Source organism: Uloborus diversus, chromosome 4, assembly GCF_026930045.1.
Source record: "Uloborus diversus isolate 005 chromosome 4, Udiv.v.3.1, whole genome shotgun sequence".
NCBI lineage: Eukaryota > Metazoa > Arthropoda > Arachnida > Araneae > Uloboridae > Uloborus > Uloborus diversus.
Genome location: NC_072734.1, coordinates 82439568 through 82466664, shown reverse-complemented (window position 1 = coordinate 82466664; position 27097 = coordinate 82439568). Strand labels below are relative to the sequence as shown.

General features: G+C 35.3%; 1 protein-coding gene across 1 annotated transcript in view; it reads right to left on the bottom strand.

Moving 5' to 3' along the window:
• Nucleotides 1-19982: 19982 nt before the first annotated feature.
• LOC129220673 (caveolin-3-like) overlaps nt 19983-27097 on the bottom strand; it is a 60040-nt gene continuing 52925 nt past the window's right edge. The window contains exon 3 of the mRNA XM_054855103.1: nt 19983-20339. Within this exon, the coding sequence (XP_054711078.1) occupies nt 19983-20339 (357 nt within the window). The remainder of the gene's footprint in view (nt 20340-27097) is intronic.

The following is a 27097-nucleotide window of genomic DNA, read 5'->3' as shown; positions in this document are numbered from 1 at the left end:
ATTATTACAGGAGATTTGGAAATAATTCAAGATGAATCATTAAAAAACTTGATGGAAAAAGGTTCGAAATATCGACCGCAGAGTCACATAAGTAAAAGAACGATTAAAAAAGTATTTTTCAAAGAATTGGATATTTTCATATTAAAACTTGCTTATAAATACAGTTGGCCAACTGAAGGCTTTTTAGAATGGAAGAAAAATATTTTGGATGAATTCAGTTATTGCTATAATCTTCAGGAGATTCAGAACAACAACATAATTGACAAAAAACTTTAAAAAAGTATAGAGGACCTAAAAAATAGTTTTATTATAACCACAGTTGATAAAGAGGCAAATAATTTTGCCATCATGTGCAATTTTTTTTTATAAACTTATGCTTCAGAAGGAATATACGAATATCAATACATACAAAAAAGTCACAGAAGATGAATCCAGTTTAAAGAAAAGAATCCTAGCCTTCGACAAAATTCTAAACACACGGCATCTCAATTTCAATTTTCCTTTCCTTTTTATAACGGCTAAGTTTCATAAAAATCCAATGCAGAACTCGTTACTTGTGGAACATACTCCTACAATAATTAAGCAGGTTACATTTTTTTCGAAAAATTAAAAAATATCTTGGCCAAAACTGCAGAAGAAAAAAGTTTTATAATTCTGAATAACCAGAAAGTTCTGGATTTCATAAACAGTGGTAAATACCATATTCATAGTATTAATACTTTTGACTTTGAAAATCTTTTCACTAACATTCCCCACAAACTCAAAATCGATGTTTCAAATAGACTTTTCGACAGATATGAAAAACACATCAGTTTAGAAAAACACTCTTGGATTAACCTTGTTAAATTTTGTATTTTTGAGAATTACTTATACAATGGTTCCAATTTCTACAGACAGATCAATGGAATACCGATGGGCACATCTTTTTCTAGTGCATTTGCAAACCTATTTTTGCATTTTTATGAATCTTTTTTTTTTTAATAAACAACAATATGGAAGCATTTAGATATATTGATGACATTAGTATTTTTAATAACAATGATTTTCACAATTTACACAAAGAAATTTACCCAAATGAACTACTGCTGAAACAAACAAATAAGGATGAGTCAGTTAATTTCCTTGATCTCAATATTCAACTGAATAATTAAGTTCCCAGTATAGCTTTGTATGATAAACGTCAGGATTTTAATTTTAAAGTGTATTCTTTAATTCATTTTCACAGTTGTATCAGTAGAAAAGTGTTCAAAAATATAATCATTTCACAAATTATTAGATATAAAAAAATATGCAATAATAAAACAAATCTGAAAACAGCGATTCGAATTTTAACTGCTACCCTAACTGAAAACCAATATCCAGAGCATCTTACGAAGCATTTCGTTTGCAGTCTTGTGGAGGACTAGCGATAGTCAATTGTCAGTTCCTTAATTTTTCTGTTCCATGAATTTGATGGTTGTACGTTCTTTCTTTTGATTTTGAGTTCAGGTATGAATTTTGTTTCTCTTGTGGTTTAAATGTTGTTCTATTTTCTTTATATAATTCTTGTAGCTTAAATATTGTTCTATTTTCTTTATATAATTCTTGTAGCTTAAATATTGTTCTATTTTCTTTAGATAAAACTTGTATTTTTCGTTTGTAAAAGGTTCAATGTTTGTATTTCATGTCATGCTGATATTCTGGACTTTCAGTAACCCAATTGCTTGTTTTGTGAGATGTCGGGGACTAGTGCTGCTTTTTTAGGCAAATTTCGCCAGCAGCACTCACGAAACATCTCATGGTTTTTCCCTACCCTTGGGGAGTACCCCCTGATGAGGCCCCAGGGTATTTTGGGATTTTTTCATTTTTTCCTTCTTTTAAAAGAATTTTTCGTTCTTGTTCAATCCTTATATTGCTATTAAATATATATATATATATATATATATATATATATATATATATATATATATATATATATATATATAGCTTTTTCAATGGTGGCCCTTAATTCATATAATTCATATAGGCCGTGACAATCGCTGAAACTCATGACAACAAAGAGAGCGCTGCAGATCATTCCTGTTTTCCATTAAGGTTGCCATTGGTTGGCGGATACACAGGATTGGTTTCAACACCTCTTGCGGTCAAAATAGGCGACGTCGAATCAAAAATAAACAAAATTTGAAACGCTGTCATTGATTGGTGGATGCACAAGATTGGATTCAGGACCTCTTATGGTCAAAATGGGTGACATATGAAGTTTCGCAATTTTTCGAGAATTTCAAGAGCAGATCATAGTTGTATCAGTTTAACACAAAAAAAGTAAAAAATTATCAAGGCCCGTAAAGCGACAGCGCTTCTAGGGAGGACATGCTTTGACTTACGTAATCGATTTACTTATTTATTAACAACACACACTTTGTTTCTTTCTTTTCTCTTGATGCTTAATTGCACAGGTTTTAATTTTGATGAGGACTACAATCTGAGTGCCTTGCCTCCCTTACGCATGATATATTTTTATTGCACATATAAACAACACATGAGAGAATTTACATTACAAAGAAGGGAAAGTGCAACCGGAGCGAGGGTGGGAGTCGAACCCACCGCCTCAAGTGTGCCAACGTCAAGAAGTCACTCAGACCGCTTGGCCACTGAGGCCCCACACACTTTGTTTTCTTTGTGTGAACTGTAACATGGAGTGTAGTTTTAGAAGTATGTTATTAATTATTTTATTTAAAAGAATTTTAAAAGTTTTTAAAATAAATCTACGGGAGCACAATTAATTAAGCTAAAATAGATTACAATTCTGTTTTCTGGTTAATTTAGTATTGATGTTACGTTGTATCATTCCTATATTTAACTGATGGGCCGTTTTACACTTCCGAACGGTTCACCGCATACCTGTTTTTCTATTATTAGTACAGTTTTCATTGCTACATTTCTGTCATTACATTACTAATATGCACCATTACAAATAATCATTACTGACTTCAGAGAGAATGTCTTAGAAACTAGATACACTTTCTAACCTTTCAAACTTGGGTAAATTTAAATAAATTTAACTTTACTTCGTGACTATCATTAAAAAAATCTTCTGAGACAGTTGTGCCCAACCTACGACCCGATGGCTATATGTGGCCCGTTGATATGTTCAATGTTAGCAGATTGAAAATGACATTTAGAAGTCTTTTAAAACAACCAATCAATTTCAACTGATCCCCGAGATTTATCTTATTATAAGGTACTGCCCTCGAGTAAACGAGCTGATGTGTGCATCACATGACTTCCTTTTACTCCAATTTAATGTCATTTCCCCATTATTCGCTATTTTAATGTGATTCAATATTTATTCTCTAAATATCACCAACAATGGCCAAATTGAAACCAAAAAAAAAAAAACTCCGCCAAATTTGTCGCCAAGTTGGCGACAAAACTTGGCGACCAAAAGACTGGCGATATATCGCCAAGTGTCCGACAAATTATAACGCCACTTGAGTTTACATCGAAATTAACAATGATTTCCCCCCAAAAAGGTGCAAAAGACCCCCTTAGGAACATCCGAAAGCAACCAAAAGGGGAGGTGCACAACTAGACCCCACTACGAGTCTATGTACCAAATTTCAACTTTCTAGGACATACCATTTTTGAGTTATGCGAGATACATACGCACATACGCACATACGCACATACACACATACGCACATACATACAGACGTCACGAGAAAAGTCGTTGTAATTACCTCGGTGATGGTCAAAATGGATATTTCGCGTGTCTATACATTCTTAGGCACTTTTCCGCATGTGGTCGAATCGAAAAAAAAACTCAACATTCATTTGGGGGTGAGCAAAATGGAAATTAAGGGCGATTTTTGAGTGAAAATTTTTTCGCGAATACAATACTTCCTTTTTTGTAAAAGGAAGTAAAAAAGGTTGAGCAACACTGTTCTAAGATGTCGAGTCGAAATAGCTTCCCTGGAGAGGGGGGGGGGGCATGTTGGCGGTTCGCCGCGATTTACACCCATTTGGGGGATGACGCGTATTTATGAGTTTATCTATACATATAATAAAATAAGATGTTTGTGTGTGTGTGTGTGGCGCGAATCCCGGTAAAACGGTAAGGCCTAGAAAGATGAAATTTGGTATACAGGTGTAGTTTTTGCTGAAGTTGTGCACCTCGGGCTTCGATTTTTGATATTTTAACTAGAAAAAAAGTTATTTAATATTTTATGTGATTTTTAGCACTTTTTAGTACTTTTAACCTCACAGACCCCGAACCAATCGCGCCAGACAAATATTTTTGGTACTATAGTGTCGGAAATTTAATTTTAAATATGATGAACAAAAAATTTTGAAGATAGAGCATTTTTTGTATTTTTTATGAATTTTTGAAAAAACCTTTAATTTGCATATTTTTCTGGGTTTTATTTTATTCTAATATCATCCTGCGAGAAGTATCAAAGCCTCATTTCTGAAATTTAAGTTGGTAATAGTAAAAACATTTCGCCTTCTTCAGAAGAAAAAAGTTCTTAAAAATACGAAATAGTTTTTTTTTTACAATTTTTTAAATGCTGAACACATCATGTCCTTTCACGCATCAGTCGAAAAAAGCGTTCTTCAATCTTTTATGCCTGTGACGTCACTACTTGGGTTTTGATTCGATATTTACGATGGAATCTTAATCGCAAGCAATGTTAATCTTTTTTTTTTTTTTTACTATATAGCTTATTTCTACATTTTCGTGATGACCACATGTTTTTTCGGCAGCGCTTGCTTTTTTCCTTTCCTTTTTTTTTTTTTTTTTGTTTTATTTAGGGATTGCATTTATTTCTTTTTCCATCCCCCCCCCCCAAGCTGGACCTTTCGCTGTATCTATATTCCGTTACATTTCATAGTTGTGCGCATTAATTCAATAAAAACAGCGAGATTTTTTTTATCTTTGTCAAACGCTACTTTTTGCACACTACGGGGAATTTGAGCTTTTTTTTTTTTTTTGCTTTACTTAAATAAAAAAAAGCGGTTTTTTTAGTGTTCTTTGTTTTTATTAGGAAATGGGTGAGGAGGTCAAAGTAAATAGAGATGGATAAGAAAATGTAGAGATAGATTGTAAAGGTAGAAAGCCGCCGAAGGCGGCAATCTTGGCATAAAAATGTGAATGGCACAAAAAAAAAGATAGAGATGCATTGATTAATGCTGCTTCCAAATTTATTTAAACAACCGCCGAAGGCGGCAAACTTGAAGTAAAAAGGTAAATGACAAGTTAGCCAAACAGCCGCCGTAGGTGGCTGCTTGCACATTGGATGTCAATGCCCCTTCCCTCCCCCACATACATCATAACTTTGAAAAACCAATGCTTTCACATAAAAGTGGAAGTGCTTTTTGTTATTTTTCGACAAAATTTGCATGAAGAGTACGTCGTTTATGTCTCCCCTCCCCCTCCTTTAAAAATATTCCAAACGACGAAACTGGAGACAGATCTAGAAAATATTTTATTCAAATTATTAATGATATAGATAGATGTAGATTGATTGACACCACCACGAAATTTATTTAAGCAGCTGCCGAAGGCGGCAACATTGGAGTAAAAAAACGAATGATTATACTGATTTATAGAGAAAAACATTGATTAATGTCGTCACTAAATTGTTTAAGCAGCCGCCGAAGGCGGCACCCCTAGCGTAAAAAGGCGAATGGCGTAAAAAAGACGGACCAGCTGGTCGCCGCAGGCGGCTAGTAAGAAATAAAAGTAGTTCAGTTTTGAATTGCGTCTCCCTCCCCAGCAATATATCTTAAATTATATTTACTCTATCAAACTGCAACGAAAATACGGCACAGTATTGAGGAGTGGGAGAGGTTACATTTGCATCTAGGGAAAATTGTACATGAAACAATATTCAGAATTTGTAGTCTTAAAAACTATCGTTTCACCACAAAAATAAAAGTTTGTTGTCTCTGATTTTTAAAAAAAAAAACTTTGGGTTAACATAAAACATTACAGTTTTTTTTTCTTTTGAGGGGGGAGGGGTGGATGAAACCACAAATTACCGTCCTGGGTAATACCTATGCTAAGAACGCCACTGGATGTACTAAGTATGCTATGGCCGCTTCAAAGATTTATTATTCTACTCTTTCTCCTTGTTGAGTTTGGTACAATGTATCCTAATGAAGCTCTAACGCGAATGAAACCAAACCAACCAATCAAGGACGAATACATGCTTGAAACTACTTTGAACAGCACTGCTTCAGAAGATATAGCTGCATACCAACCGATCAACTTTTTACCTGCAAAAATTCCACTGAACAAATTTCTAAAAAGCGTGATAATCTTAAGAATATCCGTGCCGAAGTTGCACGAAAATTTATAATGGCTCAGAACTTGAACGGAAGCGGTTTCCGTTTGCTCCAAATCAACGACTCGGAAATTCCACCATCTACGCCACGCACAATGCCAGATTTGTCTTAATCTTTCATTTTTTTAATCTTATTTGTACTCTAGTCGCTACTCTCACGCAATTCGTCCTACGTGACTTCCTACATGCCGGTCCTATTGTTTTTTGTACCCTGGGCGGATCCTTGCCAAGAAAAGTGTGTCAGTCGATGCTGCTGGAGCGGGATGTGCATGAGTTGTGAAAAATCGCCCTCAATAAATATGTAAATACTGATGGTTATTCAGCACGAAAACATTTAATGGTTTCCTTTTCATACTCTTAACCGATGCAAGGTAAATGGGGACTATGTAATGCAATTTCCCTCTATATAACTCTCTTTCCATATGAATTCATGCTTTTAACCTTCCAGAACTCCCATCAAAATGAGTTGTTACCTCTGAAAACTAGCGCATGAGAATTTCTCTCACCCCTATTTCCCTCAAAAAAAAAAAAAAATGTCTACAACGGTTTTAGTTGAAAATATATTTCATTTATTATTTATTACAAACACCACAGGTTACATAAAATAAGATTATTTCATGAAGCAAATGAAACATTTGATGAAACAAAATGCAAAAAAAGTTTTTCAAGTATGAATATTTTGATCACGACGCGAGCTCTGGGAGGTTCAGCAAGTCATGAAAAGTAATACATATAGAGCAGTAAAGAAATTCAGAAAGTGATTATACACTTAATCGTTGAATGTCCAGTTTTGTTCTCTAACTTGATTACACTGGCTAGCTTAGCTGCTTTAATAGATCAGTCCTCTTACAGGGATGCCCGTTCCTCCAGTTCCTAAGAGCAAGAGAGCAGCTCCTCATCAACTGCGTATTATACTTCAAAGACCCCCCCCCCCCCCAAAAAAAATAAAATAAAAAAAAATAAAACCTCCCAAAACACCCCACTAAAAATTTCAACGACGCAGTCTGTGTCATGACCTTTCTCAGCCGCACCTTCTTTAATTGTAAATATATGTGGGATTCGATGGGTTCTGATCTTGACACTGTCACTCAACGAACGATTCGCATTAACACTCATAATGAAATTTTAATTAATACTAGAACCTATGTACAACAGCTATTTACATTTATGAAATCAAATATCAATTCTTCATCTACAACTACGGCATTTTCACAGCGAACTATTCGGACGGCCTTTTAGCGCGTCCGTCCATTCTCGTTTTTTTTGGCTCTTTTTTCCGCTCATCGCGCAGACTCGTGGGATATGTTATGTCGTGGATACTCGGGGGCGCCGGCTCTTCCAGCCATCTCAAGGTAGTCTGAGCGCTCCGGTCTGGGCTCCTACATATATACAGTGAAACCTCCCTTAACGGACACTCCCGAATAACGGACACCTCTAATTAACGGACATTTTTGCAAGTCCCAGTCCCTCAATTTAGGCCATTCCATGTAATTAACTCTGAATAACGGACACTCCGAATAACGGACAGTTATTTCACAAAAAATTTCCACTTCCGGTTTCTTTTTTCTTTTCACAGAATATCTTAGTAACTGATGCCTTACAAAGTTTTTTATCCTCCACAACTGATATCCCCCCCCCCCCCGTCATTTCCTTAGCACTGTTTCTTGAAATTAAAAGGGTGGTAATGGGCAGAGGCAGCGATTGGGGCTTAAAAGTTGGGGGCAGGAAAAAAAAAAAAAAGAACTAAAAGACATCGTACTTTTTGCGAGCAGCAAATAATGAAAAAGAAAAAAAAAGTCATTATTTTGTTACGGCTAGTTTTGAGAGTATTGAAGCAGATACGTGAAAACTGATGTCAGTCTAACAATTAACGTACGTTTTTCGTAAGATTTTAATGAATTTTGTACACAATAACTATTTAAAAGTTAAGATAAAAAAGAGGAAACTGGGCGCTTTTTCTAACTGGGGCACTCGAGAGGTGCACTTGAGCAGACCGGCACCGGTAGTAGTCGACTTTATGGCGCCGTGGTTTCGTTGGGTTAATTTTTAGACATGAAAAAGATTTGCCCACATATTCAAGGTCATATTGCCAACTGTCAATCATGCAATAGTGATACTCGAGATAAAATAAATTAACCATAAAAAGTAGAGAATTTTCGGAAGCACTGAAATACAGTAAAGAATTGAAAAACTTTTTCCTGAGCAAAGGGGACACTGAAGGACTTGCTAAGGTAAATGATTTAAATATTTATATTGAGAAACAGGCTTGTAATGCAAAAAAGAGATGTCAAACTGTTTTAGCTGATTACTTTAATTGATTAAATGCTTTTTAAGACAAGTGTTTGCTGTCAATATACCTTTATTAAGAAAAAACAGATTAATTACTCTTGACGTAAAATGTAGTAAACCTTTCGCAATTGTTTCGATTGTGTTCTACAAGGGAACAGCCCATTTTGAAAAAGGTAAATTAAGTAGTTCCTCTTAATAGCGGACACCTCCCAATAACGGACAAAACTTCTAGTCCCTTTACTGTCCGCTATTCGGAGGTTTCACTGTATATATATTTTTTGAATACAGAATAAATAAATAAATAAACAAAAAAGCTGGATTTGATTACTGATCATAAGTCTTAGAACTTTCCACAAATAAAACGATTTGCAATATTTGATCATGTTTTGTGCCAAACCTACAACTGGTAACTTATATCGCTTCTTTTAAAGGTCAAATAAAATCTCGAAACCATAAAAGAATAGCTATAGAGCGTGTTTTCCGAGACATAGCGACAACTGTTGAAGGATGGGGAGAGTGGAGTCACGAAATGATAGCTAATTTTGAATTTCAGTATTTGAAGAAAACTGTAACACATTTTTCTAAGGGAGCAAAGAACCACACAATGACAATTAAATGAATGATGAATCGACGTTTTGATGCAAAAAAATTGCAAATTCCTAACTTTTAAAAGATTTTAGAAACTTCGAGTATACTTTTTCGCAAAAAAAACTCATTGCAACTAGAAATGTAGTATCTTTTAGTTTAATAACACCAAAAAATATGCATCGTCACAACAGAACAGCAGTAGGATATCTTACTGTTATTTCTAGGCTCAGAGATTTTGTTGTTATTCCTAGGCTTAGATATCTTACTGTTGCTTTGAAGCGACGATATATATACTTTCATTGAAACCAAAGTTTTTAGAATAAAATATCCTCTAACACGTCCCCATTGAGAGGCTTGCTTTATATGAAGAAGAGTTGGGGTGCACTTACCTTTGATATACGTTTAATATTTTCATCAATCAGTCGAACATCGATTAAGTTCTCCAAAGTGGGATCTCGGGACTATGTATCATACTGGCACATCGTAAGAAGGGTTTGAATAAACGTATGGAATCAATTTTATCATTGGTTAAGTTCGAACTTTTTTTTTTTTAAATATATAAATGCACTTTTGGAAAATGGTGACATGAGACGATTTTTGATCACCTTATATTTAACGATTTTTATCTTATTTTTATTATTTATTTATTTTTTATAATCTAAATGGACCTTTAGCTTCGGAGATCGCTTTATCCTTTCTGCACTTGCAAAAGCACATATGCAATGCAAAATATAGTTTTTAAAACACTCCATTCACCCAAAGTAAGTGCAGTTTAAAGTTGTTTTTTAAGTGGAACACGACATAGGTTATAAAACATACTATGCAGACATGACCATACTAACACAGCCAGTGTTTAGGGGCGGGTGGGGGGATGAGTCAGTTCCAGTATAACTTGCGTTCTCATGGACCAGCTTTCGCTCAAAGAGACTATATTTCAGTTTTTCCCGGTGTGTGGTAGATCGTTTTCAAAAATTATTTTACTTCGTTCGCGGGAACAGTAGACTAGAATTAAACAAAAATATATCTATAGATCCTCACTTCAGAGCAACAGTAGGATATCGTAGTGTTATTTCTGGGATTGGATGTCTTTGTGTTGCCCTGAGGCAATATAAAAGAAAGTCGTGTTAGTTACGCTATTTATAACTCAAGAACGGCTGAATCGATTCGGCTGAAAATTGGTGGGGAGGTAGCGCTTAGAACCAGAAGACGGACATAGGATACTCTTTATCCCCGTTCGATCGCTGTCCCGAAAGATTTGTAATTGCAAATTAAATGTTTAATTAATGGTTTAGCTCTATAAATTCGTAATAGATGGTGGGGTAAGTTAACTCGAGAGGGCGCTGGCCGACAGTGTCAATAGCTACGCTATTGTGGGGCTGTTGTGGTCAGCAAACTGATTTTTGAATGCGTTTTTTTTTATATTCAGGTACATAATTTGATTTTGTAGGGTTTTTCTAATGGGTTTTGTTTTTCTTACTTCTACAACGTTTATTTCTGTCTTTATAGTTGAAGATAGTTACTTATCTAAGTAAATAATTTCATTTGTCGTATTATTTAACTGATTGTTTTTTATAACGGTTTTACTATATTATTTTTATTTGGCGAAACATTTTAAGCTGCTGAAAAAAAAACCGCTTCACTCGCTAAAGGGCTGGGTTACGGTAGCGCGTTAAGCGATGAACTATACAGTTGAAGGATTATTTTAAGTTTTAAAGCTAATGTTAATTTTTTTATGTGTTTCGGAGAATAGTTTAAAATGTGTGTGTGTGTTTTAAGTGAGGGTCATTGCTTGAGTTAACTTTTTCTAACTTTAAAAGAAAGATATAGAACAAATGCACAATATGAGGTTGCTTAGATCGAACTGCTAAAATATTTAATAGTTGGCTTTTCAATGTCTGAAAAATCTTTAAGAAAGAACTTAAACTGTAGAACAACTAATAAACAGGAAACAGCATATTTTAAAACAAGTTTATATACACAGTTCATAAAATTAAACACCTATACTTAAGAAAGAAAAAAAAGAAATAAATGTAGTAAAAGTGAAAAGAAGTAAAATAAGTAATGGCAGGTTTTATAATGCAATCAATTAAATAAAACTTACAATTTTTTATAATAAATAAAACAATTTCAAGTGGTAGGAAAGACAAAATATTTCGAATTTTTGTTCAAATGAATACACAAAACAACTGAATATTTGAAATAAAAATGGATATTTATATCTTTGTGCGTTTTTATATGACCGTTATTTAAGGAAGGTTATATTACCCATGTAATAGACATTGTACAGGGTGTTCCGTTTTAACCTGCAAGACCTTTATTTTCGCAACCGTTATGCTAGGTGCATACTTCCAATTGCAAAAATGTTCAAAATCAGATGCAGTGTTAAGATATTGAAAGTTTGAAGCAAAAATAAAAATAAGTCAAAAAATACAAAATTTAACTTTTTATACGGGCCCTAGGTCCCCTAACTTATGTTTAGGGAAATAATCTCCATTGAAAGATATAACGAACTGAAAAACTTGATATTTGTGCGACCAAAACTCAGGGAGATATTCGAGTTTAAAGTTTTAAGGGACCATACAAAAGATGAAATTGGAATTTACCGCTCTTTCAGACGAATGATAGGTCGTCAAAGTAAAAAAAAAATAAAGGTATTTATATTTTTCATTACTATTAAAAAATAAATGCAAATGTTATGCCGTGAAACTAAAAACATACGACAAAACCTCGAACAATATGAAAAACCACACTCTATGCAAACGTATAGTTTTATAAACGCATGTTAACTGCTATACTTTCCCCCAAAAGGCGTTATTGACGACGAGTGAAAAGTGGTGTAAGACACAAAACGCTGCGTTTCATATCTTAGTGAATATTGATCGTACTAATTTCAAACTTTTTGCGTTGGAATAGTTTTTCAATGAAGATTATTTCCCTAACAGTTAGGGGACATAGAAACCTTAAAAAAGTTAAATTTTCTATTTTTTGACTTATTTTTATTTTTAGTACATTAACTCTGCATCTTATTTCGAACATTTTTGCTGTTGGAAATACAGCAGACCCTCATTTTACGGGGGTTTATTTTACGCAGTTTCGACTATACGCGGTTTAAGATTTGACACCTTTATTTTATTTTACGCGGAAGTGTTTCGGTTTTACACGAATGCGGTTCTGCAAACAGATAAAATTTTCTCATCTTTCAATATCCAAATTCCAAAAGATTGCAGATTACGCTTAATCAACTGCATTTTGGCTTGCTAACAATCGAGCTTGAGCAACTGGAGACGTTTCATGCGATTGCTTCCAGAGCTCTTTCCAGAAAGTTAAGTTATTAAACTTACGCAGTTCAGAACTTACTTTAAGAAGAGGTTTTAGAAGTCACAAAGGAGGACAAAACCAACGAGGATACCATCGTCGGTGACGCATAACCAAAAACGTTCGCATTGAAAATTTTGAACCATTCCTAGACAATAGAAATGATTTTTCTGATTTGTTTGTAAAGGAAGATTATATCATGGAAATGACACAACTGATCATGAATGCGTTAATGCTCTGCAAAGAATTACAGAGAAAAATTCTTAATGACTGCCAAAAAACTGTCATAGCCAGTTCCTCTTTATAAGCACACAATTAATTTATGTTTTCTTTATGCATGTTGTGCATAGAAATTGATATAAGTACACATTAAACTTATTATACAATTAATCATCACTAGAATGAAATATTTTGTTCTCTACGGAACCAAATCCCTATTTTAATACTAGTACTAGGTCTAATTTTATGTGGTTTCGATTTACGCGGCATTTCCGTGGAAAGTAACCCCAGGGTAAAACGAGGGTCTACTGTATACATCTAGGACTAACGATTGCGAAAATAAATGTCTTGCACTTTAAAACGGAACACCCTGTATAATGATCTAATACTGACTACCAAACGGCACGACCTTGAGGGTCACAGATCTCGACGAAATTCTGGATGTAGGTTAATTCGCACCAGATATGAATAAACACAGGTAAAGCGGTTCGACTGCACAGGCCCCAGTTCGGCTACAATGGGGGTCCAACGTTGCTAGTTGAGTCCAGAAAAGCAATGGTTTACCTTCGAAAGCAAACACATTTTTTTTACCCTTTTACGCAATTAAAAAATGCAGTTATGAACCAACTGAATGCATTCACAACATAGAAGAAATCCCCCTCCCCCTCCTTAGGTTGTACTGACGAGAGACGCCGAATGTGTTGCGAGTTCAAATACAGTGTCAAGAGCTCAAATTCCAATGAGAACGTCATTGCTATCCTGGACTCCAGGAACTCAGTCCGGTTCAGACGGCAAAAACTTGTGGGTCACGAATCTGGACAAACTTCTGGATTTCGGTCAGTTCGTACATATGAAGCAAGGTAAATTAGTTAAAGTGCATAGGCTCTAGCTCGGCTGTACGAAGGGTTCAAGTTTGCTTGTTTGGCTCCTGAACTGCAATAGCGGTTTACTTGGAATTTGAAGCTTTGGCACAATATTTGCTCTCCTAAAATCTTTCGTCTCTCTTGTTAGTACAACGTAGGAGCGAGGGATTTTATTCTATATTGTGAATGCATTCAGTTGGGTGATACTAAAATGCAATAGCAGGAACATTGTAGAAAAAGTTTAATTTCAAAGGAAAAACCATTGCCTTTTTGGAGTTAAATAGCAACTTTGGACCCCCATTGCGGCCGATGTAGGGTCTATGCAGTCAAACCGCTTAACCTGGGTTCATATCTTTAGCGAATTAAACTAAATCCGGAATTTCATCCAGATCTGTGACCCTCAAAGTCGTGCCGTTTGGTAGCTAAACGGCACGACCTTGAGTTGCCTGTTTGGCCACCAGGAAATGCAACGGCGCGGCGTTTACATTGGAATTTCAGAATTCGACACTATGTTCGATCTCCCAACACCTTTAGCATCTTTTTTTTTAGTAAAATGATCACAAGGAAGAACACGTATTTATTTATGGGCATTATCTAAATTATTTGAAAAGTCAAACAGATTTTTTTTTTGTGCCATGTGCACTAAATCAGAGCTTTTTCTCTTTTTTCTCTTCTCCCTTTTTTTTGTGCATTAATTAGTACAGTAAAATTAGCCCAAAAAATGGCTAAACCCATACATCCAAAAAAAAGAAAAAGGTGAAACCTGTTGCAAATTACTTCTTATCCTTCCAGCAAGAAGGGGTAAAAAGTCCCTGCACTTTGCGCGTCGGGTTTTGGGGGGGAGGGGGGGGGGGACGAAATAATCCACTATTTAAATAAAAAATAATTTCTATTACTTCAAAAAAATTCTCAAACCTCGCAGAAACCACTCTATAATAGTAAAATAATAAACTCTCACAGAAAAAATTTCTAATTAATTGGGGTGCACAGGCGGAGGAGGGGAATGGGGGCGGGTCTATGGAGCAGTTTTGCTTCATTGGAATTTTTAAGGCAGGTTTTTCAAGGGGTATTTCTTTTCTTTTTTGAGGGCTTTTATTCTGAATGGGTACTCCATCACACTTAAGGGGTGCGCCATCGCTTTTTTTTTGAGGGGGGGGGGGCCTGAATTTACATTCTAAAATCAACTATTGCAGTGAAGTTCACGAAAAAATATCGCTGATTTTAAATTTTTCCGAAGTACAAAATGCCACACAATGATATGGTAATGTCAGAACGATAATTCTAAAAGATCTAAGCGAGCTCAGTAACCAAATTATTTATGACTGGAGTTATTAAACTGTTTAGAGCACTGGAAAACAAAATTCCTGTGCAGCATAAAAAAAAGTCCAAATTGACCAAGTTTCCCTATTTCTTCTTGATTAACTTACTTCAACTTTTCTACAATCTTTTGCCATCACCGTAAGGGGGGACAAACCGGAATTGCCAATCGTGAGACAGGCAATGCTGCAATTCTACACCCTCTAAGTAGGTGGGGGTTCTCATTTGCAAACACCAAGCTACCTTTCTTTTACGCAGCTGGTTATGTGAATTATGCTAAATATGCAGACATATACTTGCAACACTATCTGAAACTTTTGAGTACATTATGCGATAAAAAAAATTTGATCACATCAAACATCAGCTAAAACATCATCTATCCAACGATCTAACTCAGTGACAAATTCAGGTGGTCTAGAACCTGTAGTGATTCAACGATAGAACAAATCTCAATGAGAGCAATGAGCAAATACAACAATAGAATGCTAAATATTTACACCTTTTTGTCTCTCAGTTTGGAAATCACAATCAGATTCTTAAGTCCCCAGAAGTTTCTTCCCTCTCAAGTTAGTAGTGGTATTGCTCGCTGATGATAAGGTGAGTTGCGATGAGACCTTTAACGTTCGGGTAGTAACATCAAAGGATATTGAAAGCAAACAATTTTGTGGCATTTCTTTGTAAAGGCGGTAAGCAGTTATGTCTTTAGCTTCTGTTACGAGAGTAGTTACTATCTGTAAACATGTGTAAGCCCAAACCATCTTTTACACCGAATGGTATGAACAGTAAAGATGGAATAACAAATTGCTAAAAACTTCTGGTACGAGTTATACGCTGATCATCCATCAGTATTTGATGAATCTGGTTTCAGAAGGAAAGAAATCCTGTATCGTTAAAGTGCTATTATCTGAAGCAAAAGGTTCATCCACCATCACAGAACGAGCAGCTGGTGTCATATATGAGGCAGTGAGAAGCAAGGGATGTAAGTGGACATTTTCAAGTTTTGAATAAAACGCGTTTAAAGATAAGATCCTAGGTAGGCTTTCATTGATTTTCTTTTCTAAATCATGCTGTATAGAAGCAACTACCAGGTCTACTTTTACCATCTCTTGCCCCGAGATAAAGGAGAGGTTCAGCAACCATTTGTACTAGTTATCTCCAAATTTTTAATTTTGCCACTTACATCCCTTTGCTTCTCACTGCCTCATATGTAATAGATGGATGATACCTGATTGATCATATTTTTTGTAATGATCTGTAACCTTCAAGGAAATATGCCAGCAATGCAGTGTATAGGTCACTTGTAAGTATGGGAAAGCTAGTGTCATTTTTGATGGGTGCAAAGAAAGCAATCTGCGTCCTATTACAACAGCCAAGCCTTCTGCTCTAGAAGACTTTCTGCGTCTCAAATCTTGCGCTTGTTCTGAGGGGTTCATTGGATATAGTGAATGTTTGAAAAGTATGAAAGTGGACTGAAGTGCTCAATTATATGCACAAACTGTGCTAGACATAGCTGCGACAATAACGATTTTGCTGAGGATCTAGATTCCAAAAAACATCTTGATAACGAAGACTTTTTGTTACATGCTTAGGAGAAATCATTTGAAAGCAAAAAACAGTTCAGCGTTATTTTTCTGGCTATTTAATCAAATGTGCACCACCGGGTTGGGAGGGAAGGATAATATTTTAGTATATAATTTCGTTTTGGAACGTGAGCTATGGGGTGGACAGTCCTGATTTAATGCATTTTAGATTTGCATGAAATAATACTTCTACTTGAAATAAAAGGGGGGGGGGGGTGAGGATTTATTTTTTTTTGGCGGAGGGGGGGGGGTGCTGCAGCTTTGAGAGGAGGTGCACCATCGCTCTTGGAGGACACACTTGATTTCTAACTTTAACTTAGCATAAAATAATATTTCCATATGAAATGTATGGAGGGGGGTTCGGGGGTACTGCTACGTTTTACGGGGATAGGGGGCGGGCTCTGTAGCATTGGTGGGTTATGTCATCCCTCTTGGGGGTCAAACACCTTTAATTTCATGCTTTTAAATTTAGTATGACATAATATTCTCACTTTAAATTTACTCTAAAAATTCTGGAAAAATACCCAAATCAACAATTTTTAGATGCCCCCCCATTCCAAAACCCGACGCACAATGGGGTGGGACTTTTTACCTGTTCTTATTGGGAGGGTAATAAACAATTTGCACCAGGTTTAGCTTTTCTTTTTGGATGTTTGGGTCCGACCCCTATTTTTACTGTACTAAATGTGGGATATCTTTAATAGCAGACTATATATATCCAGTTAAAGTAAATGTTTTCATTAGCAAACGATAAATACTTTTTACTAGCAAACGTTTAATATAAAATGAAAATAATTAGTTTCATTTGCAAACGATAAATATCCCGTAATTATTTTATTTTGGCATTCAGGTTATTGAAATTAAAAGTAGTAGCTCATTAGAATTTGAGAACCGCTTATTAAAATTTAGTATTCAAAGCAATTAATTCAAAGGTAAGAGTGCAAACGGCTCATTCTGCAGTACAATAGCAGAAAAAGCAATACAAATGGTAATTTTAAAGGACACTCCATTGCATTTCTGAGTCCAAAATATCAACTTTGAACTCCTTTTGCAGCCGAACTAGGGCCTATGCAGTCAAACCGCTATGCCTAGACTCATATCTAGTAGGAATTGACTTATATCTATAATTTTGTCCAAATCCGTGACTCTCAAGGTCGTGCCGTTTGGTAGTTAGCTCCTGCCGTTCTTTTCGATTTTATACGAATTTTAATATTTTAGACAAATTTTGAGCTACTCACGTGTGAAAATCCGTTCTGACCAGTTACACGAAGGGTGGAATAATGAGGGAAAAATAAATATGTAGGAAGCGAAAGGGCATATTGAGAGCACGTCTACACATACCCCCATACACGCCTACACACACACACACACACACACACGTGATTTCGTAAAAACCATAATTTAAATTCACGATGTTAGCAATGTTCATATTTTTACCTTGATTTATTATGTTCACATTTTAGTTTCCTTCTTTAGGGTAAGTTCTTCTTATCACAGTCTTCGTATTAAACAACATTTAAAGTTTTGCATGACAATTTTAACTTCCTGTTTAACCATCGTACAAATAAGATTTATATGAAATGAAATGAAAGAAATCTCTCAAGATGAATTTGAACATTGTATTTTATAAAAAATGTGCAGTAAAAATTTTAGATTAAAATATAGTATTTTTTCCACACATCATTTAAAAAGTCATAAAAAAGCATTTTAAAAAATTCTGTACAAAGCTGATTGAATGGTTTAGCACTACAGATATTCATAATTTTAAAAATAAGATGATTTTTCTGAAAATTTCAGCAATGTTCCTTCTTTCTGGAAATCTTTGTTTTTCTTGCTATCATACCGAGAACACGAATAACACCTCACATTCCCGCAACATTTAGCACACACTTCACATAATAGTCCAAAGTACACAATCGTCGAAAATTGTATGTAGTGGTCAATTTCTCTTCGTTTTGCATACGGACAATTCTTTTGCGTAATTTGCTGCTGCTAGAACTGCAGCAGATTGCAATTGTTGTCATTACAGTCGGTGTGAAAGCAACTGTAGACTTTTTGCAGAAGACGTTGCTCTATTCCGCGGTTAGCTGAATAAAAAAAAATTGATTTTTACAGAAAAGTTTCTCTTTTTTATGATGAAGCTTGAAACATTGTTCAATCCATTTGCACATTTTTACACATACGTTTGTGGCATTTTTACACGTATATTTGCAGTTTATTCCCGGACTTTTAATTTTGGCTTTTTTTTTGGGGGGGGGGATACATTCGAATATAAAGAACCGTTATGTATCATAACATAAAGTGTCAACTTTCCAAAACAATTATTTGTACTTGAAAAATAAAGATTTGTACGTTTTACCGGTGAGACCGCAAAGTGACGCCCGCAGCACGTACAAGACTCAATTTTTAAAACAGAAGAAAACTTTGTAGAAAGTTGATACAGTAGACACTCGTTTTACGCGGTTTCGATTGTACGCGGTTTAAGATTTGACACCTTTATTTTATTTTACGCGGATGAGTTTCGGTTTTTCGCGGATGCGGCAATGCAAACAGATGAAATTTTTCCCTCTTTCAAAATCCTAAACTCCTAAATATTGCAGATTACGCAATCCGCGTCAAATCAACTGCATTTTGGCGTGCTAATAATCGAGCTTGAGCCACTGGAGACATTTTATGCGATTGGTTTCAGAGCTCTTTCCAGAAGTAAAGTTATTAAACTCACACAGTTCAGAACTCATTGGAAGAAGAGCTTTTAGGAGTGACAAAGGAGGCCAAAACCAGCGAGGATGCCGACGTCGATGACGCACAACCAAAAACGTTCGGATTGAAAATTTTGAGCCATTCCTAGACAATAGAAATGATCTTTCTGATTTGATAGTGAAGGAAGATTCTATTAATGGAAATGACGCAAATGATCATGGATGCGTTAATGCTCTGCAAAGAATTACAGAAAAAAATTCTTAATGATTGCCAAAAGACTATCATAGCCAGTTCCTCTTCATAAACAGAATACGAAATTAATTTATGTTTTCTTTATGCATGTTGTGCATAAAAGTCGATATTACTACACATTAAACTTATTGTATAATTAGTCATAACTAGAATGAAATATTTTGTTATCTTCCTAACCAAACCCCTATTTTAACAGTAGTATTAGGTCTCAATTTATGCGGTTTCGATTTACGCTGCATACGCTAAAACGAGGGTCTACTGTACTTCATGTTATGATAAAGCTTTAACACGGAGAGATAGCGAGTGAACTGGAAGCGAAAACGGACCGCTTCATTTTGTAAGAGGTAGAATCAACAAGAACGCATAAGCAGTAAAGTCACGCGTTTTCTTAACTATTATTTACTATCTTAACAATTACAAAATGCAGTAGTCCACTTCTGAGAGATTAAAAGCCAAAATTTAAAATTCCGGGTATAAAAGGGAAAATGAGCAAATGGGTTCAGCAAATAAATCGTCTTTATGGTGATCAATTTTTAAACGCAAATTCTTCCATTCTCAGTGTGATGATTAACTTTTATCCTACTGAATATAAGGCCGAGCGTCGTGCAACAAGGTCCGATACAAGCGTCCAGCGCCGTCCGTAGAAACTGCTTCACCGCATGGCAGTTGATGGTGAACTGCCTGAGTGCAGGGGCGATGCACCACACGTGCTGGAATGTGATGCAGGCGAAACTGCAGCCCACGATGAGGGCGATGGGAATCCCACACACTAGGGATAAACAGCGGTAGCAGCAGTTCTTTGAGCAGGTGAAGAAGTATTTGGAGTTCCTCCAAACGCAGGATGGAGAATAGGTGCCTTCTGGTTCAGCGATAACGTCGTCAAATTCCACCTTAAAAACAAAGTATGATTTGAGACAAAACTTTCACATTTTTAACAATAACTCCTCTTTTAAGCTTATGCTTTAAACATTTTCTTTAAGTATGTTTATTATTATTATTATTTTGAGGAATTAATTTCATGTTATATGTATGTCATTTTTAGAAAGTAGTGTATTTTTAAATAAAAGTCTTATACATATACGAACTGATTTTGTATACATCCATGAATTTTGAGTAAAGATACAACCTCGTCAAACTATTGATTTGCCCCATCCATGAACGTTTTGGGTACAAAGGTGTTTCATATTATTGAATGCGAGAAAAAGAATAGGTTAGAAAAAATTCTGTAGTTTAGTTTTTTATCCGAAACAACTTGATTTTGAAGCAGCAATCATGTAAGTTTTTATAGAAACAGCAAAACATCTCCGGGTTACGAATTCTTCATTAAAGGAGTATCCTACACGGCGGTTCTCCGAGGTGGTCAGTTGAATCACCTTTTCGAAATAAGTTGCCAATCAATTGAATGGCGTTTTTCGTTGTGTTTACACGAAGCATATTAGTTAAATCAACTTTTCGAAAACGTTAACTGTCAACTTGTTGACTCGTGGTTTTCGTTGTGTTTACGCAAGGCAACTTAGTTGAATCAACTTTTCGAAAGAGACTGGCATTTTTCGTTGTGTTCACACGAAGCATCTTAGTTGAATCAACTTTTCGAAAAAGTTGCCTGTTACCTAGTTGACTGGCGTTTTTCGTTGCGTTCATACGGAGGCAACTTAGTTAAATTAACTTTGCGAAAAAGTTACCTGTAAACCGGTTGACTGTCGCTTTTCGTTGTGTTAACACGAGGCAACTCAGTTGAATCAACTGTTCCTCTCAAACGAAAAGGGAACATAAAAAGAAAACATTTTCATATCCCACACCACTGGACTAAGTCGAATTTATTCGAACAGCTGCTCCCCCAACTTTCTTAAAGCTGAACGAGTTGCCTCACTTGGTTTACTCGTGTGTAGAGCGAACGCTTGGCAATGTTCTTTTATTAGTTGATTCAGTTCACCGGTTTTAGAATGGTAGCAGCTCATGTGCCGAGTTGATTGAAGAAAAAGAGTACTGTGTTTTGGAATAGCCGAAACATTATCATTTATCGTCGCATAAAAATATTTTTACATGAAAGTTGGTAAAGAACCGTCGCATAATCACAATATCGAACGGTGGGGAAGCAGTTTCATCTTGATGGCTAGAATGCCTGTGCTGGTCAAACTATTGCTTGACCCAAGTGCCATTGTTAGCCCACGATGAGATGGAAAGAAAAATATTCCGTTCAGGGGCAGAAACGAACTCGTCTATTAGTTTGCAGGGATGCCAGTTTGCCCTTAAATGTGTGTTTTAGCCTCTAATTAAAGCAGAGTCATATTGAAGTGAACGAAACATGAGCATCCAATGTTTCCTTTTCTCAATCATTCGGATAGAATTGCCTTGCTAAAAGGATATGGTTGCACTATTGACTTTGTGGATAATCACCCAATGAGTTTAATTATAAGGATTTTTAAGCCAATAAAACTCAATTTTACTTCATCCTCCAGGGCCCTATTTAAACCACGGTATTAATCTCGGGAGAAGAATCGATCTCCAATGAAAAATATGAAACACCTACACTAAGATTTTCAAAAACGCAACAAGGATGCAATTAATACAAATACAAAAGTGACGACCAGCAACAGACTCTGGGCCCAGCTAAACTGGTCCTAGTCAATTTACAATCCCCAGTGAAGATCAATGGCCCTCTTAAAACTGTCTACTCCCTTGCTCATTACCACCTCTTCCGGTAAGCTGTTCCAAGGTTCCACTATCCTGCTAAAATAATAGTTTTTCCCAATATCCATGTTAGGCTGAGATTTAATTAGCTTAAAACAATGACCCCTTGTCCTGTTTTCAGTGCTAAACTTCAGTCCCGTAACATCTTTCATTTTAATAAGTTTAAACAGCTGAATCATGTCCCCTCGGTCTCTTCTTTGTTCAAGACTGTACATTTTTAGCCTTCTAAGCCTGGAATCATAATCTAAGTGGGAAAGTCCACTTATTAGCCTTGTAGCCCGCCTTTACACCCTTTCCAATACATTAATGTCTTTCTTAAGATAAGGAGACCAAAACTGAACAGCATACTCCAAATGGGGTCTTACCAAACTTCTATATAAGGGCAGAAAACTTCTTTAGATTTGTTTGAAATAGATCTATTGATAAACCCAATCATCTTATTGGCTTTGTTGCTAGCAATGCTGCACGGTTGGCTAAACTTTAAATCCTGACTTATTAAGACCCCCAGATCAGTAACTTTGTCTGCCTGAGTAATGACTGAACCTTTCAAATAATAACTTGTACACTTATTTCCATGCCCTAAATGTAGCACTTGACATTTCCCAACATTAACAACCATACCCCATTTATCAGCCCACTCCGTAATATGATCTAGATCCTCTTGCAGCTGATTTGCTTGTTCTTCATTTTCTACAGTCCCCATAACTTTGACATCATCAGCGAAACAATTCATGTTCCCAGAAAGCACGACGCTTCCAATTAATATATTCCCTACGACCATGTGTGTGCTTTTAATAATGTAAAAAGCCTTCCATATGCTTTAAGAAGACATCAACATTGACAGCAGCACCTAACCGAGATATTTTGTTAAGGCTCATGAATCAAAATATCAACAAACACTTCTCTGCACCCTCTCTCCCATAAAATATTTTTTAAATATCTTATTTTGTTTTTTGAAAACAGTCACTATTTTTCCAAATGAGAACACGTTACATTAGTTCGAGAGCGCCGAGGTAACAATGAAAAATATTTAAAAAATATCTATATATATATTTTTTAAACAAATAATTTTTGAATTTCAGTGTCAATTAGTCTTTATCAGTGTTGTACTTCGGTTGTTTTCTAAAAGCATACATCTTTGCTGAATAACTGCCAATTAGGATGTTTGATTATTATTCTATTCCTTTCAAATTTTTTCAGTGTGAACTAAGTTTCAAAGGATAAGTCAGAAATATTTTCACACAACTCCTACACTTCACTCCTCAATAATTCTTTCTTTCATTTTGTTTGCTTGTAACTGTAAAATTCCGGATAGAGAAAATAGGTCGCTCAAAAGTTTGCCTTCTTTTAGATTCAGAGTATCATTACTTCGAGTCGAACGACTCGGTTTTGTCTAGGTCTATAAATTTTTAACCTCAGAATAAACACAAATGATGGGTGTAGTTTTTATGTTTTCGATTATTCGAATTTTAGCTTAAATCGCTCTTCTCTCACAGTTACACTTCTACATTGCATAGTTACACATTTTTACTGCATTATTTTTACAGCCTTCTTTAATAGTGTATTTTATTGATTGTATTGTGGATATGCAGAAGCATTAATTTCAAAGAACAACTAAGAACTTATGCAAATTCTCATAATATTTTGCTCTTTTTCTCATGTAATAAGTGGCTAAATGTACAGCAAACTCTTTTGCTCTTATCTAGGTAAATCTGTCCACATAATCATGTGTAAATTAGCTTCAGCAGATTGGTAATAAATGATGCGTTATATCAATCTACCCATTTTTTTTTGAGAGGACGCTGTATAAGTTGTGGTGGGGATATGGCCAGAGGCGCTCCAAACTTAAATTTATGGGCGGGGGAACATTCTCAATTTTCCGGAACTTCAGATTTGACCGAATAATAAAATACGGGTATGCCCCAATACGTACACTGTTAAAACTAGGAGTGCCTCAGGGGTAAAGAATTTCACCCTAGGATGAGAAAACGGTGCCTCAGGGTGCAACGGAGGCTAGGAAGTGTCGTTAAGGTGCTTTTGGTTCCTCAGTGGGTGAACGCCTTTAACAAAAGTGCTAAAAGACCATTCAATAGGAGGGCGACTCGTTGCGCATGCGCTCTGTCACATCGTCCAAACGACAACTTCAATTTCAATGGCGGACGAAGGAAGTTGCAACGAAATTTACTTTCACATTGAATGAAGTAGAAAACTGAAAATTCCGTGGATTAATCTTCGAAATCTCGCGTAAGTATAGGCATTTGATTATATACAAAACGAAAAAAATTAAAAGAATGATTTTTGTGGAAAAAAAATTTAATACCAAAAATCAAATTTTTACAAAGATCTACCAAAGCAAAATATAAAAATAAATCTTTTTTTTTTTTTTTGACAATCATTATTGATGCATTTTCTAAATACTTATCTCAAAGAAATAAGAGAGAATACAGTTGATAAAGATCATGCTGGCCTATTTGAAAAATATAATCAATGTAAAAGAATAATTACAGATATTTTGATGAGTTTTTTAAATTTTTTACTCACGAAGAGCACTGAAAACGAAATATTTAAATATTTGAACAACTATTGTGGAATGGTTAAAATTGTGTTAGGTTCAGTTTTGGCTGATAGGAGTAATAATTTTGAACTGTATTTGTTAACAACTGGACAAATGTTACCTTACTTTATCTCCTCGAATCACACAAACTACATTCGTAGGGTGACTCTTTATTTACAAGATATGATAAAAGTACCTTTAGAAGTTGTAAATGATATAAAGAGAGGAATGCTGTCCGTCAAACGAACGGAAGGTAGATTCAACGCAGTAAGTCTCGATTTAGCATTAGAGCAGTCTGGGAATCGATCTTCAGCAGTAACTGGAGGTTTGATTGGTATTACAAAAAATGAAGATGCGATACAGGGATGGCTACTTCTTTATCAGTTTAAAAACAGCATATACGAGACTTTTTCTTCATATATCAGAATACGAGCAGACTCTACAAGTGACATTAATTATCATAATGAATGGACGCAGTCCAGGATCAATGAAGACGAAAAGATATTCAAAGTATAAATATTCTATTGCTTGCAATCCCTATAATTATAGCGAAAATTGCGCTCTCCGAAATATTTACACCGGTGTGACTTGCTGAAGAATCTTCTTCTCAATGTTTGCTAAATATTGTAGAAAATGGGGAGATTGCATTCAGTATGTACGAAGAAGAGCGGTTTGTTCTAAAAAGTAAAAAGTTATCCAACCCTATTAAAAAAATTAAATTTGACAACTTTGTGACTACTTACGAAAAAGGAAGAAAAACTACGTGTAATAAAAAGTTACAAGATGCAACAGATATAAATTTTTTTTCAAAAACCATTTATGTTGGTTGATCAACGAGGATCTGACACACAAATTTTAGCAGCTCACGAAATTTTGGATTACTGCAAGTACCTTTTTTACACAGAAGGATTTTATAGGAAATCCTCAAAATCGGAATTCGCTCTTAAAATTGAAAGTCAATATAAGTGCGGGAATTTTCAATTTACAATACTAAATTTTTTATTGTTGATGGTATGGCAGTTGTTCACCGAATTCTATTAAAAAATTTCAACACCTTTGGCGACTTTGCTGAGGCATTCTTCAAAAGAATCCACGATTTTTTCTTGTAGCCAAAAGTAAAACGAGTTGACATGGTATTTGACAGGTATGATGATCTTTCGATCAAATGTTTAGAGTCGGCTTTACGGAGTAAGGGTCAAAAAGTTAAAAATGTTATAATTTCAAATGTTACAAAAGTCCCAAGCAATTGCAATAATTTCTTTTCTAGCACTTAAAATAAGTTACAGCTCGTTCAATTTCTCTGTACTTCTGTTTCGAGATATGCCCAAATAAATCAAGGTTGCGAGTTATGTACTTGTGGAGGATTTGATGATCCATCAAAATGTTTTAAATTACAAAGCTCTTTATTTTTTGAACTACCTGAAAATTTTAACCACGTCTAGCACGTCTTGGTTGTTTAGGTCTATGGTTTGATGGTTTGTACAAGAAGAAATTCATTTCAGGCTGTCACTTGGCAGCTCACTAGGCGAAAACATTTGTCATATTCTGCTAGCATTACACTCTCAGTGGCTGTGACTCGACCAGCAGATTGGGTCCAAAAAAAAACACAGTTTAAAAGTTGCATCGTTGGATTTTGTACAAAAAGCTCTCCGACATTTAGGAAATCCAGATCTTAGTGTCGAACAATTAACTGAATTAGAAACAGTTTGCACTTATCTTTTCTCGAAAAAAAAAGTAACTGCTGATGAACTTCGGCATAAACTAACTACACAAAATATCGGTTTCCGTTTAAATTTATTAAAAATAATTTGCACATCAGATGCTTTACATTTACATTTATTAAGAGCTTCAGCACAAACATATGTTTGGATAAATGCTGACCGAACACTACTACAGCCTATTCATTATACCTTACTAGCTGCGTTGCCCGGCTTTGCCCGGTCTACCTTGAAAAAAAAAACCATTGCGTCAAGTGAAGTATCTTCAATAACCATGATTAAATGAAAGAAAAAAAACCATCATGCAAAATTTTCTCGCCAAACAATGAAGACAGATACTAAAATACTTTTAAGAAATTAAAATGAAATAAGAAAGATGGATTTAAAAGGGGTAACCATGGAAACACAAAATAAAATAAGTTAGAATTGATAGTGAGAAAGATGGAAATAAACAATGGATTCAAAAAGCGTTACCGTGGAAACGCAAAATAAAATGGTTAAAAACTTGAATAGAGAACAGATTTTTGAACTTCATTTAATTCGCTTGTAACTTTTTTCTAATGGAGATAGAGGGTTAAACTTGCGAACTTAGGTCGAGTTAGATCTGGAGTAAAAAAATCATCTCTTTCCAATGCTGTCAAAAAGAAAACTGTGGGACAATTCCTTCACTTTTTATTGATGGATT